We start from the raw sequence: 14752 nt of genomic DNA, 5'->3' as shown, positions 1-14752 counted from the left end.
AAGATCAGATGTCCTTGTCTCACATTTTCACAAGCTCTCAGGGAGGAAATTGTGTTTGTTTCCAGGGGTTTCCCCAGTAGCGCTCAATAAATATATTTTAAATTAATCAATGCATATGATCTTCATCCCCCATCTACTCTTTATAGAAGCTATACATTTCCCCATTTTACAGTCAAGCCAACAGAGGCCTGCAGAATGTAAGTGACTGTTGAAGAGCGCAGAGGGAGTTTGTTGCAGAGGTAGGCCTAGCACCCAGGACTCTACAGGTCTGATTCCCGTTGCCCCTGCCTGGCCAGAGGTATGACTGGAAAGCCTCCTTTCCCTTGTTCTCTGGAGCTTAAAGGAGAGGGGGACACTTGGGATCTTGCTTCCAATTTTGGCAAGGGCCATAAAGTGAATTGCTTGTAGGTCCCAGTTCTGGGAGGCCCTGGGTAAAAACACTGAGAACTGTCTTTGACCACTCACAGACCAAGGCACCCAGCCATCCATCCACAACCATTTGACATCGTGGTTTAGAGCTTAGACTTTGAGGTTAGCCATATCTGAGTTTGAATTCTGACTCATTAGGTTAGCTACTGTGTCCTTAGTAAGTTCCTCAACCTCTCTGAGCTTCAGTTTCCTTACCTGTAAAATGAGGCCATTAAGGGTTTCTACTTCAGAGAGTTGTTATGAGAATCCAATGTAACAATGTAGGTAGCAAATTTTTTTAGTAAGTGTAAGCAGTAACAGTAACATCTGCATTATTCATTGAAGAATAATTTCTTCTGTGCCTCCTGGGTGTCAGGCACGGAGCTGGGCACATAGAGGTCAGACAATGCAGGTCCTGTCTTAGGAGACTCAGGGTCAAGTTGAGGAAAAAGAAAAGGGGTGCTTTGATGGTGCAAGCATAGGATATTATGGGAGCACAGAAGAGGAGCAACTAATTCAACAAGAGGAAGGCTTCCTGGAGGAGGTGACATTGGAGATGCATCTTGGCAGCTGAGATGGGGTTAGTGACGCACACCAGACCAGAGCAGCTCATGGGCATTGTCGTAAAGAGACCAACCCACACGCTGACATCACAAAGTCACAGAAATGCATATAAGTTCTCAAAGTACCCACAGTGATAGCCACAAATATAGGCGACCAAATGGGGACACAGGTATACACAGAAAGAGACATACCAAGAGACACAGGGACAAACAGAAGGAACATACGCATATACTCATAAGCAGGTCTCAGGAGAACTCATTCAGAAACAACACACACTCACTAACCTACACATCACTCCCACTGAGGTTTAGAGGCCATTTGAAGCTTTGGCCCTGAGATCAAACCCAGACTATTCTTTTTTTCTCTACTCAGCTCACAGCCTAGAGCAGTGCTGGCAGGTTTCAGATGCCAGCAGTTCTTTATAAATCCTTGCCCGCCTGACAGATCGGAGGCATTCATGGCAGGTGACAGATTGTTGGAGGGGGTTGGGTGAGAGAGGGGGCTGGAAAGAGATCTATTGTGGGCTGTGCACAGCCTGGGTCCCAGCTTTCCTTGGGGAGTGGCAGGGGGACAGGAGTGTCAAAGATCTAGCAAGCTATATGACACTTCCAACAATAAAAGAAGAGATAAGAAATGCTTGTCCTTGAAGATGCCAAGGGCGGTATGATTCTTGCCAACTGTGAGTATCCTGGCAAGGGAAGAGAGGACAGGGCAGCCACTGATAATAAAGTAAACAATGGGTGCCTGGCTGTGCTGACTGCAGCAGGATGGATTCAGGCTGAGCAGAAAGAAGGGCTTTCTCACTGAGAGGGTTGTTAAACATTGTGACGTGTAGCTAGAGAGCTTCCTTCTTTGTTCAAAAAGACCAGAATAGCACCTGTCTCTCTGGGTTAGAGCTGCCTGCCGGGAGGCAGTGGAGTGAACCAAGTAACTTTTTTTTTTTTTCTTTTTTGCGGTACGCGGGCCTCTCACTGTTGTGGCCTCTCCCATTGCGGAGCACAGGCTCCAGATGCGCAGGCTCAGCGGCCATGGCTCACGGGCCCAGCCACTCCGCGGCATGTGGGATCTTCCCGGACCGGGGCACGAACCCATGTCCCCTGTATCGGCAGGCGGACTCTCAACCACTGCACCACCAAGGAAGCCCCGAAGTAACTTTAATAAATGACCCCTTTCCCCCACTTTCTGGGCCCAGAAGCCCAAATGAGAATTAAGCCATATCCCAAGCAACCACACGATTGAGGACTCTTTGTTGCTGACGCTGGAGACTATATTTACTTTCAACTCTCGTTTCTATGTCTGTAATTTGCTGATTGTATTTGGGCTGCAGGGAACAAATATTAAATTTGATAAGGCCTGCTGCCACTGAGGCAGTGCCATCTGTCTCGGTGATTTATGTGCCAACAAGTAACTGAGACAAGAGCGTTCCAATGAGAGGGCAGCAAATCCCAGGGTTTGTGTATAAACAAAGAGAAAAGAGAAGGCAAAGCTAACATTCAGATGAACTAATATTCTAAGTGTTGTTCTCACCATCTCTTTGACACATCCGCCGTCAGAGTTCTTAGGAGACTGGCATAAGAGTTTTGAGAAATATAGGAAGGAGAAGACAATGTGGACAAGCTGATAAGGGCTCTGGCTGGTGTCACTTCCCCCTAATATTAACAATTGGCTCCATGCTGCTGCAGTTTTATCAATATGGAGTATTTAGGGGTCACCTAAGGTCAGACTGAACCTGAAGGTGACACTCCTGCGGACAAGAGAAGCAGTCTCTTTCCCCCTCTTTTGAGGCCAAATAAAGTTCAGCGGCTCAAAAGCCACTGAAGTCTAAATAAGCAAAAGGTCTTCAAAGTTTTTTTTTTTTTAGGCTTTCTCAAGTTTCTTTTTTAAGAAATTGATACATTATTTAAGCATTTTCTAAAAGCATAAAAATTGTGAAGCACAGTAAAATTTTCATAAAATTTATTTCAAAGTTAATAGTCCTCACATTCTTGATTGAACAAGAAATCTACCCATCTTAGCCTAGCCAACTCCTATGCATCTGTCAAGGTCCCATTCAAATACCCTCTCCTCTACGAAGCTGTCATGATCACTGGCTGAGTTAGTCACTCCTTCTTCCCTTAGTTCCTTGTATCTACTTCCGAGTAGTAGTATTTAACACATGGTATAAAAATATTTTATTTAGATTTCTCTCTCCTCCATTGGGTTTCACAATCCTTGGAGCCAGCGGTGATGGCTTGATAATAATAATCAATTTAGCATCATGATTGTAAATGCCCAGACTATGGAGTGAAAGAGACTTGGTTTCAAATCCTGACTCTGTCACTAACTAGCTGAGAGCCCCTAGGGAAAGTTACTTAACCTCTTTGAGCCTCAAGTTCCTCATCTGTAGAATGGGAATTAAAATACCTACCTTATAAGTTGTATGGTTATGTGAATTATATCTCAATAAAACTGTTACAAAACAAACGTACCCTAAAGGGCTGTTTTAGGGATTAAATGAGATAGCAAATGGATAACTTCTGCACACAGCCAGGCATGTATTAAGCAGTCAATAAATGGTTGTTATTATTGTTAATCTCCTCATCGTAACCATTGCCTCTATACTCTGACAGCCTAACCCAGGTCTGGCACATGGTAGGGTTCAATAATCATTTGCTGGGCTTCCCTGGTGGTGCAGTGGTTGGGGGTCCGTCTGCCGATGCAGGGGACATGGGTTCGTGCCCCGGTCCAGGAAGATCCCACATGCCGCAGAGCAGCTGGGCCCATGAGCATGGCCGCTGAGCCTGCGCGTCCGGAGCCTGTGCTCCGCAACGGGAGAGGCCACAGCAGTGAGAGGCCCGTGTACCGAAAAAAAAAAAAAAAAAATCATTTGCTGAGTAAATCAGACAAACAGACTTGGAGTGTCTCATATTCCCGGCCAAAAGTACTCAGCTGATTAATTATACCTCTGGAAAAAACTCATATGAACCTCCTGAGGATTAAATGGTATCTGCAATTTTGGGGCCCACGAGATGAATAACATTACACAAGGGAGAGTCGTAAATTAGTAGTCAGATCCCTAATTAGTAATTCCCTGCATCATTTTTGGACTGTCTATTTGTGGTTAAAAGGTTATAATGATGTTCTGCTGGGAAAATAAGACTCTGAATTTTATTAGAGGTGAAAAGTTTTCCACTTCGTGACCATCTAAACCTAAGTGGCAGCAAAGAAACAGATGGAAGAATTAAGTACTCCACCCTCACCCCCAGAGTGGATGTTATTGCCCCAAGGAAGGAAACTAAACCCCAGAAAGATTTTTCTGTCGCTGTTGTCCGACAAATTTCAGTCTATAGCATCTTTAGAGCTGGAAAGGCCATTGGATATCATCTAGTCCAATGGGCTTCAAGTATTTTTAAGACATGGAACTCTTTTTAAAAAAGAAATTTTAATGGGAAAGTCTAACATATTAATAAAACTGGGGCAGCTTTTAATAAAATTTGTAGTGGAGGGAGAAAAAGCCCTACACACGGAGGTTTCCCACTCTCCTCCCCACAACAGCAGCCACCAAGATGGCCCTGCAGAACCTTGAGTGCTGTGCATATACAAAACTGAAGAAGATAGATCCCGGAAAAGTTATTTCGAGTCTGTTAAGATGACATGAACTAAAAGCTAACAAATAGAAGCTCTAGACACTGGATAAACAAATGCACTTCCTGCAACCTTCCGAATGATGACGTAACTGAGAGAGGTATTATGGTGACTATGGTATGGTGAAAAGAGCAAGACGCCATAAATCCTCTAGGGGCACAAGCTTGCCTTCTAACATTTCTGTTGACCAGATGCAGAGCATCTCCTATAGGGGGATATTGCTAAGGGCTCTGTGCATCATAAGGAGCTGCCCCGTTGCAGCCACAGCTCACACACTTCGGCCTCTTGCCCTTTCTCACCCGTGAGTGAAAACCTTGCAAAGGGTGCCTGCTCTACCCCTCGGTGGCCTACCTTGGGCTGGAAGACGCGATTCTCCTTCCCAAGGTGGTCCACGATTCCAAAGATGCACAGTGGCCCAGCGAAGCCCAGCAGGTCAGCCAAGATGCGGAAAGTGCTGCTGAGGACCAGGCGCCTCCCGAAGGCATGGCAGAGGGCCTGCCAGATGGCCCGGGCACCCTGTGTGCTTTGCATGTCCTTCCGCTGTCCAAAGAGACCCATGGCCAGGTCAGAGTGGCTGAGGGCCCGTTCACAGCAGGGCCCAGCCTCCCAGGATGCTCCTGGCTCCTGCTGCCTGGGGAAACCCAGTGGCATCTGCTGCAAAAAGGTGAACTCCAGGAAGAAATTATGGAACCACCAAGTGTGTGGTTGTGTGGGTCCATATGGGGACCCAACATGGTCCAGGTGGGGAAACTGAGGCCAGATGATGGATCAAGGTCACAGAGCTGGTCAGGGACTATGTGGCGAGCACAGCACTGTAATGAGGGAGTAAATATGCCAGTCCAGTGCCGCTGTGTCTGCCTCAGTGTCTCCCCTTGATGCTAGGGCAGAAGCAGCGAAGGAGCACTGGACTGGGAGTCAGGCAACCGGCTCTACTACCTACCAGCCACGGGCCAGCTCTGGGGAGGTCACAGCCTTTCTCAGGGCCTCCGTTTCCTCATCAGTGATTTGGAAAGATGCCTGCCTAGCTCAAATCATAGAGTTATTGTAAGGATCAGGCTACTAATGCCCCTGCTCTCCAAATGGATGAAAATTCCCACCTTTACAGTCACTGGGCTCCAAAAGGAAGAGCACAGGGCATGGGAAATCAGTACCTCCCTTCAGGGCCTCAGTTTCCCCACATGGACAATGAAAGTGTTAGACCAGACGAGCTAAACTGTGAGGGCCATTCCAGCTGTGGCTGTCCTATGAGTCTTTGGTCTTGGACTTGTCCCTGGTTCACTGTGTGACTTAGGGCAAGCCTCTTCCTCTCACTGGGATTCAGTTTCCCCACTGTCCCATCAAGGGTTTGACCTGATACTTTCTGATGTCCCCATCTGTGACTCTAAACCAGAGGGCAGGGAATGGATAGTGGGGCCATGCCCCCACTGACCTCCTGGGCATCAAAGGCCTCGCAGAGCCGCTGGTAGTTGGTGAGGGCCCTCATGGCAATGGGCAGCTTCCCAATGGCTCGGAGATCAATGGGCTTCTTGTGGGCAGTCTTGATGAAGGCGTTCATCCACCAGTACGTGCCTTTGGACAGCAGGTTCACGAAGGGCTGCAGGAAGCGCACCCCCAGGTCCTGCAGGTCCTCTGGGGGCTTCACTTCCCTCGGCATCTTGAAGAAGATGTATCTCTGTGGGGCACATGGGTCACTGAGGATGGGTAAGTGCACCTTCTCACCACCCTCCATTCTGCCTCAGCAAAGATCTGGGGTTGTGACATCCCACCCTTGACCTCTAATAGATGGGGCCATCATTTGCCTATTCCCAGGAAGAGGATCCCCCCAACTCCTCTTGGCTACCAGTGCCAGGGCCTCCTGACTCATAACCCTTCATCGAGGGCCACTCTGAATCCCCTGGGGTGGGTTGGGCTGGGGAGGAGCAGGAATCTCCCATATACCATCTTCTCCTACAATTCTGAAGATGCCATTGTGTTTCATGTAGGGTTTGCAGAATGTGGAGTCATGCAGACCTGGGTTTGAATCCTGCCTCCTCCGCTTACTAGCAAGGCGTCTTTGGACACATCTCATCTAAAGTGTATCCTCATCTAAAAAGGGGATGATGTGAGGGTCAGTGGACGTAGGGAATATAGAAGCCTCCATAGCCTGCAAATCACCAACTAAAGCAGAGGAGTCAGAGAATGCAGATCAAAGGAGCACTTTATGCTCATCAGACTGGCGCAAATTAGAAATGGCTATAGCCCCCCTTGCTGGTTGGAGAAAGGGAAAGCGCTTTCTGATTCACTGCTGGTAGGTTACAGCATTTCCGGAAGGTAATCTGCAGCATCAATTAACATTTAAAATACACAGACCCTTTGAGCCAGTAACTCCACTCCTTGGATTCTCTCCCATAGAAATAAAAGCAGCAACACATAAAGATATAGGAATGTTGAATATGCCATTATTTATGAAGGTAAAAAGTTGGCAACAAAGTGAATGCCCATCAATAGGGTAATGGCTGAATAAATCATGGCTCATCCATACGATGGAATATTACGCAGCCATTAAGGAAGCGAAATTAACCATCTCAGACTTGGAGGGAGTCACAGGGGATATCTGTTAGATGAGAAAAGCAAGCTGTGAAAAACTATGTATAATATGATCCCATTTTTATAAAACTAATATTGAAAGAAAAAAACAATACTTATATGTGTTGAGAAGAAATTCTTAACACATTATATTAATTATATTAATAAAAGCAAAGAGGTATTTAAAAGAGGTATAATAAAAGGTATTATATTAATAAAAGCAAAGAATGGAAGGACACATACTAGGCTGTTAATCTGGGTTACCTGGGAAGATAAAGGTTGGGGGAGGGAAGGGTATGACGCTCAGAGAGGGAAAGGGGCAAGCAAAAATGATTAAAAACAAGACATGTATGCAGCCACATTTACCACATTTACTCATTCATGTGTAACTATATGAATACATTAAAATAAGCCTCCCCGACCTCAAAAAGAAAAAAAAAATCAAACAAACTCAGAGAAGCCACTACCTGAAGCTTTTATTTCCTCTCTATGGGATTAAACCCAGACTCCTACAGCCTCAGCTGTCACTTCCTCTCCCCCTGGGAGCCTGGGGTAGAGGGCAGCTGGGCCAGATGGAATGTTCCTCCTGAAACTTTTCCCACTGGCCTCAACTCACCTTTTGGGAGCAGGTAAAAGAAGCTGACTCCTTCTAGGGTTTGGCTAAGAAGAGGGTGGGGACCCACACCCAGGCGCAGGACACGGGTCAGAAGCCCCGCCCTGGCCCAGGTGTGTCCTCAGGTGGGTGGCAGCCCAGGAGCGGCCTGCTTACCCTCACCCTGATGACGTTGACCTCCACGAGGAGCAGCATCCCGTAGAGGATCACCAGCAGCCCCGTGAGGCAGAAGCGCAGCTGCGAGAAGCCGATGGCGTGGTCGTAGAACTTGACAAACTTGATAGTCTTGGTGATGAAGGCCAAGGTCCAGTAGACTAGCAGGGCTGCCGAGGGGAGACAAGAGAGCACGGAGGATGTGTGTGCACATATTCACGTGTGTGTGTGTGCAACTGTGTGGAAGAGGACAGAAAATAAGTGTGTCAGGGAAGAGGTGTATGTGCGGACAAGCAAGTGTTACGGGTGTGAGTATGCACATTTCTGAGTAAGGGGGTGTCTGTGTGTGTGAATATATGAGCATGTAATTTTGAGACGACTGTGCATACATTAAAACATTCATGATAGGCATGTTCAAAAATAATAATCATCTTATAAGTCAAGGTGGTCAGCCAAACTTCCCTTTACAATAAATAAGAAGAAAAATAGTGGAATTATTTCTTGAATTTAACTAAGTTACAGGCACCATACCAAATAAGCACTTAAAACATATTTATCTCATTTATTTCTTATATTAGCCTTGTGAAGGAAGTCCTGCCGTCATGCTCAGTTTAACGGACAAGGGAATCGAGGCTCAGAAAGGTTTGGTAACTGATCTAAGGTCACACAGCCATTAAGTGGACTAGCCTAGTGCCAGAGCCTGTGCACGTAGGCTCCACCCTACAATGGCTTCCTTGCGGAATTCCCAAGCTGGGAAGATCTTAAACGTCCTTCAATCTAGCCTTTTCATTTAACAGATGAGGAACCTGAGGCCCAGAGAGAGGAGGTGACATGCCCAAGCTCACTGCAAGTTAGTGACAGACAGAGGGTGAGGGCCTAGGTCCCTGGCCCCCAAGTCCAGAGTCCACTACAGCATGATGATGCTCCTCAGGGAGCCTGGGGAGTGAGAGATACAAAAAAATGAGTCACAGTCCTGAGAGGCAGTGTGTATAGTTGTTAGAGCTGGGCCTGCAGCCAGATACCCCTGGGCACAGATCCTCTGACTTAATAGCTATGTGACCTTGGGTAAGTCATTTAACCCATCTAGGCTTCAGTTTCTTCATCCATAAATGGGAATAATAATAGTACTACCTCAAGAGTCGTCATGAGCAATGTATGGAGAACATTTAGCACAGTGAGCCTGGCACACAGTGGGCGCTCTTTGGATATCAGCTGTTAAGATATTTGTTATCTCCAGATTTCAGACCTTGGACCATAAATACCAGGAGCCATCTGTGGATTCTATCCTGTAAATTCCCACCACCCCCATCCAAATCCACCAGTAAACCACAGTCAGCTGGTGACAACAAAAGACAGCAGTAACTAAGTCCCCCTTTAGGGGGTGCTTTAGCATAGGCAGTCCTTCCCCAATTACCCCCTAGAGTCATACGCTCTGCAATATATGATATATATGATCTTATATATGATATAAGGTCAGTCTAAATGCCTAGAGCTCCTCTCTAGAGGAATCACAGAGAGGGAAGGAGACTGTCACCCTGCCTTCATCCCTAGGAGGGCCAGGACATAAATGCCAGGGCATCTCTTGGGGACAAAAGCTGGGGTCTGTCCCAGCCTGGCTCTGGGCTGGGAACTAGGTTGAGACATTGAACTGGGGAGGGACAAATGCCACCTGAGTGAGAGCATTAGGATAGAGGGCAGGAGCATCTGCTTCTGGTCCCAGCCCTCAAGACTGGGATGATGTCCCTCAGCTGGGTCAGGTCTCCAGGTCACAAGGAATCCCCTAGCTGGGGGAACATTCCCCTGCATCCACACCTATACTCTCCCAACAGACTCTATCCCAGGCACCAGAACCTCTTTAGACCTTCGCGAGGGTTCCTCCTGAGGCCAAGACTTTAAAATATGTCTCAGATTGGTCTTGCCGCTAACACGTAACAGATATGGTTTGATTTGATCTTTATAAGAACGTTATGCCTTAGGCAGGGACTTACTATTCCTGTTCAGATGGGGAAACTGAGGCTCAGAGAGTGTCTTGTCCAAGGTCACACAGGGAGTTAGTTGAGGACCCAGGACTAAGCCCAGGGGTCATTTCCACAGTCCCATCCTACAGTGCTGAGCCCTCAGCCTGTTGCCAGACACAGCAGCATTCGGTAAAAGCTTAGTGCATGTCCGAGAGAACAGGAGAAAGGAAAGAAAGTGGTAAAACACAGGGGCTGCTGGTGAGTTTTAAACTCTGAATTCCCATCACCTCTGCTTCTTCCCTCCCTTTCCTCTCCCTCATCCCCACATCCTACCTATTACCAAATTCTATTTTACCTCCTAATTACCTTGAATCCATTGACTTCTGTCCATCTGGGTGGCCACCTGGGTCAGGTCACCATCATGTCTCCCCTGGACCGCCTTAAGAGCTTTCTCATGGCTTCCCCACTTCCCCTCTTGCCCTCCTCCAACCTAGCCTCCGTAGAGCAATACATTTAATCAAATATGATCTCAACACACCCATGTTCATAGCAGCATTATTTGTAATAGCCAAGAGGTGGAAGCAACCCAACTGCCCATTGATGGATGAATGGATAAACAAAATATGGTGTGTGTGTGTGTGTGTGTGTGTGTATACACACACACACAATGGAATATCATTCAGCCTGAAAAAGGAAGAACATTCTGACACGTGCTACAACATGGGTGAAACCTGAGAATATAATAAGTTAAATGAACCAGTCACAAATGGACAAAGTAGTGTATGATTCCACTTATACTACGAGGTGCCTAATGTAGACAGATTCATAGAGACAGAAAGTATTATCGAATGATGGTTTCAAGGGGTTGAGGGGAGTTATTGTTTAATGGGTGCAGTTATTGTTTAATGGGAAGATGGAAGAGTTTTGGAGATGATGGTAGTGATAGTTACCCAACAATGTGAATGTATTGAGTGCCACTGAACTGTACACTTAAAAGTGGTTAAAATGGTAAGTTTTATGTTATGCATATGTAAACACATACACACACACATCCCAATCCTCAATGACTTCCCATCGCCCTTGGGATAAAGAATAATGCCTGTAGTGTGGCCTTCAAGGTCTTGCCCCACCTGTCACTCCAACCTTCAAAGTTCAGCTCCCTTCTGCTCTCTGCACTTCAGCTGCTATTTTTTGCCCAGATTTCCTAATGTGCTTTGCATCTTCTGCCTCTGGGCCTTTGCACATGCTGCTCCTTCTGCCTGAAGCATTCCCCTGTCCCTTCTCGCAGTTAGTTCCTACCTATCCTTCAGTTCTCAGCTCAAACATGACATTCTCACAGAACACCTTCTGATCTCACCTGGGTCCAGGAACAAGGTTACTTCGCGGGACAATGTAGGGTGCATCATGGGTCACCTTTCTGCAGGACTCCAGACCTGTGACCGGACAGTAGCTTCCTCAAAGGGCCAGCTATTCCCCTAATACCTGCTGTCCTGCAGCTGGGGTGCATCCTCTTCCCTTTTCCCTGTTCTAGAATTTCTGGCTTTGTGGAGAGCAAAGCTCTACCAAAGGGGGGAGTTAGTCTTTGTTCCTTGGAGAAGGACTGGTCAATCCATGGGTGGTCATTTGTGCTTTGCGGAGAGAACATTATGCTTTCTGGAGAATGAGAAAATGAACTCGCCAGATGCCCAGACAGGGTGTTTCCAGGGGCACCGGTCAGCCAGGCCTCGTGGTTAATGAGAGGTCTCTGTGCATGAGGAGCTGCTTCAGACGCTGGCGCGGGAGGCTCTCCGAAGCTTGTGTTTAACACCTCTCCAACTGTTGCCCCCTAGTCCCCCAACCACACTCACTTGGGGGACCCTGGGGTGGGGGCATCATCTGGACGATCCTGATGGAGCCAGCTCCCGCCTTACACAGGAAGGTAGACCTGTGATCAGCTTGGGAAACTTTCTCTACCCACTCATGACACCGTACTGTCTCTGGCTTAGCACAGAGAGTTCCAGACTCCAGATGTCAATTAGATGCTATGATTCCTAAAAATCATAGTCTGACTTAATGACACACGGTCTGACCACAGCCTAACAGTCAGATGTACAGCCCCGGCCTTAGACACGCAGACTGAGCCTCACACAGAGGCAGATCTGTGGATTTATACCTCTGGCCTAAGCACAGTCTGAGGACCCTTAGACACACAGTCTCAGCCTTTTTAAGAGCCTCCTTGGGTGCCAGACTCCTGGATCTAAACCTGAATCTGAGGACTTCCCTGGTGGTCCCGTGGTTAAGAATCCACCTTCCAATGCAGGGGATGCAGGTTCGATCCTGGTCAGGGAACTAAGATCCCACATGCCGTGGGGCAACTAAGCCCGTGCGCCACAACTGGAGGGCCCGCGCACCGCAACTACTGAGCCCGTCCGCCACAACTAGAAAAAAGCCCGCGTGTCGCAATGAAGAGCCCACACGCCGCAATGAAAGATCCCGCATGCCACAACTAAGACCCAGTGCAGCCAAATAAATAAATAAATGTTAAACAAAAACAAAAACAAAAACTTGGCTCTGGCCCTTGACTAGCTGGTGAGACTAGTGCAAACCATTTAACTTCTGAGCCTCGGTCTCCTGATCTATAAAAGGGAAATAATAATGGTACCTACCTCACAGAGTTGTGAGGATTAAATGAGTTAATATGTAAAATGCTTAGGATCGTGCCTGACACGTAGCAGGTGCTAAATGAGTGTTCCCTGTTATTATTTGTAACCTCTCTGAGTTTCAGTGTTCACATCTGTAAAATGGGGATAGCAAGAGTACAAGAGGGAGAGTGTGTGGGTTAAGTGAGATAATGCACGGAGGAAGCTTAGCACTGAGCCTGGCACACAGCACACACTCAGTAAATGTCAACATCCATCACTGTTGTTTCTGACTGGGACCCCGGCCACATGGTGTCAGAAGGTCTAAGCAGACACTCCTAAATATTGGCAAACCACAGGCTCTGGTCCTGGGGCCCTTCTCTTTCCTCCAGGTTACCTCATTTGGGCTCAAGATGCCACCTAGGAAGCCGTGACTATCAGACCTCCTCTGGAACGCCCAACTTGTTTATCTAACTGACCGCCTGACACTTGAGCTGGCTGTTTCAAACTCAACTGTGGCCTAAACACCCCAACTCCTGCTCCTTTGCCATGTCAGTTACTAATACCGCTGTTCACCCATGTACTCTGGCCCAAAACCTAGGAGTCTTCCTTGTTCCTCTCCTGGCCCCTGACCTCATCTCCTACCATTCTTCCTTGGGCTCATTTGCCTTCGACCATACTAGCCTCTTTGCCAAGTTTGTTCCTATCGGAAGGCCTTTGCACCTGCTGCGCCATTTGCATGGAAACATCTACCCCCAAATATCTGCATGCTCACTCTTACCAGAGACCTCCTCTGAGCATCCTATACAGACAGTAACACGGCCTTCACTCTCTACCCCTTACCCAGCTCTATGTTCTTCATAGCATCATCACTACTTATCTGTTTGTTTGTCTGTTTACTGTCTTTGCTTGTGCGTCTCCTCCACCAGACTGGAAGCTCCACGATGGCAAGAATTTCTCTTCTCTACTTCTGAACCTCCAGCACTTAGAACAGTGCCTGGCACATAGTAAGTCCTCAGCAAACATTATCTGAAGGAACAAATGGAAGTACCTATCCCTCCCCGTTTCCCACTCCTCCCCTTTCCCTACCAATCAGCAGCTTGGGGAAGTTGGAGGTCTCAATGTTGTGATAGTAGATCACAGAGGTGACAGCAGCCATGAACGCCATCCCGGCCGGCATGTACAAGTGGAGATGGCGGGACTCGGTCACCCTGAGATAAGGGCAAGAGAGACGGAGAGAGAGAGAGGGAGAGAGAGAGAGAGAGAGAAAATGTAGATGAGCTGCGTCGTACCCTAACAGAGTAGCCCAGGCCTCGTGCTTAGGGCCAGCACACAGTGGGGACTCCAGAACACACATAACCGTATCGTTCCATAGCATATGCTGGCAGCTCTGCCCAGCCCAGACCCCAAACACACCTGTCAACTAAGGGGCCCAGGCGTTCACACAGAGATGCTATGAGAGCTCGGTGTTCAGGCTTTGAAATTCATGGCCTTCTCTCTCTGGGTTCACACTTACAGAATCTGGCATAGGGGAGCTGGCCTTGGCAGTCGCAGCTGCAAAGCTTCTGGCTTAGAACCAGCTTATCCCCCTACAGAGGCCTCAGTAGGTGGGCTCTGGTCTGGTGATAAGCCCCATAGGGAGCCAGAGCTCCCTCCCAGAACTCAGCTTCTCCACGACTGGTGAGGAGGCTCGACTTGCCTGGTCCTGGTCATGCCCTTCCAAGGCTCCCTTCTATAGAAAGCAAAACTCAAAGGCACAGGTGATGTGGCCTCAAGTCTTTTTTTCCAGCACTGCCCAGCCTGCTCTTTCTAGTGAAGAGGGGTTAGGAACCCCTCCATTCCCAGGAGGCCTCCTCCAGTCTTCTGCTTCAGTGCTGCCCTTGCTTGCGCTGCTCCTTCTATCCAGTGTGCAAAGAGTCCCTGCCCTCGAGAAGCTGACAGTAGGGAAGGAAGCAACCATGCTCAGAGCTAACTGTCTGACTAGGCAGTCTAGGGAAGTGGTATTGCAGATGGACAGAAGGCTGAGAGCACATAGGGGAGGGTGGGCAAGCAGGGAATGCTTCACAGAGGAGGTGGCACAAGGCTGAACTTTGAAGGATGAGCAGGAGTTCAACGGAGAAGGTGGGGGGCACGAGGAGAGCCATGTTGGGACCCCAAGTGGTCTGGTGGGACTAGGATATAGCATAGAGGCAGTGTGTTTCCCTTTTTCCTCGCTAGAAGAACCACAAGTTTGCTCCAGCAGCAACGCG

At 47.9% G+C, this 14752-nt stretch overlaps 1 protein-coding gene across 8 annotated transcripts in view; it reads right to left on the bottom strand.

Moving 5' to 3' along the window:
- Positions 1-14752, bottom strand: part of ABCC8 (ATP binding cassette subfamily C member 8) — a 76187-nt gene that overhangs the window by 56366 nt on the left and 5069 nt on the right. For 7 of the 8 annotated variants that reach the window (XR_009564894.1, XM_060303454.1, XM_030831511.2 and 4 more), the window contains exons 3-6: positions 13593-13714; positions 7931-8097; positions 6026-6268; positions 4948-5136 (exon numbers count right to left, since the gene is read on the bottom strand). Coding sequence is in view for 7 of the 8 variants with exons in the window: in XM_060303454.1 (XP_060159437.1) it covers positions 4948-5136; positions 6026-6268; positions 7931-8097; positions 13593-13714 (721 nt within the window). In the remaining variant the exon portion in view is untranslated. The remainder of the gene's footprint in view (positions 1-4947; positions 5137-6025; positions 6269-7930; positions 8098-13592; positions 13715-14752) is intronic. The other variant, XM_030831510.2, reaches the window with a different exon arrangement.

This window comes from Globicephala melas, chromosome 8 (assembly GCF_963455315.2).
Source record: "Globicephala melas chromosome 8, mGloMel1.2, whole genome shotgun sequence".
Taxonomy (NCBI): domain Eukaryota; kingdom Metazoa; phylum Chordata; class Mammalia; order Artiodactyla; family Delphinidae; genus Globicephala; species Globicephala melas.
This window is presented reverse-complemented; position numbering and strand designations above follow the sequence as displayed.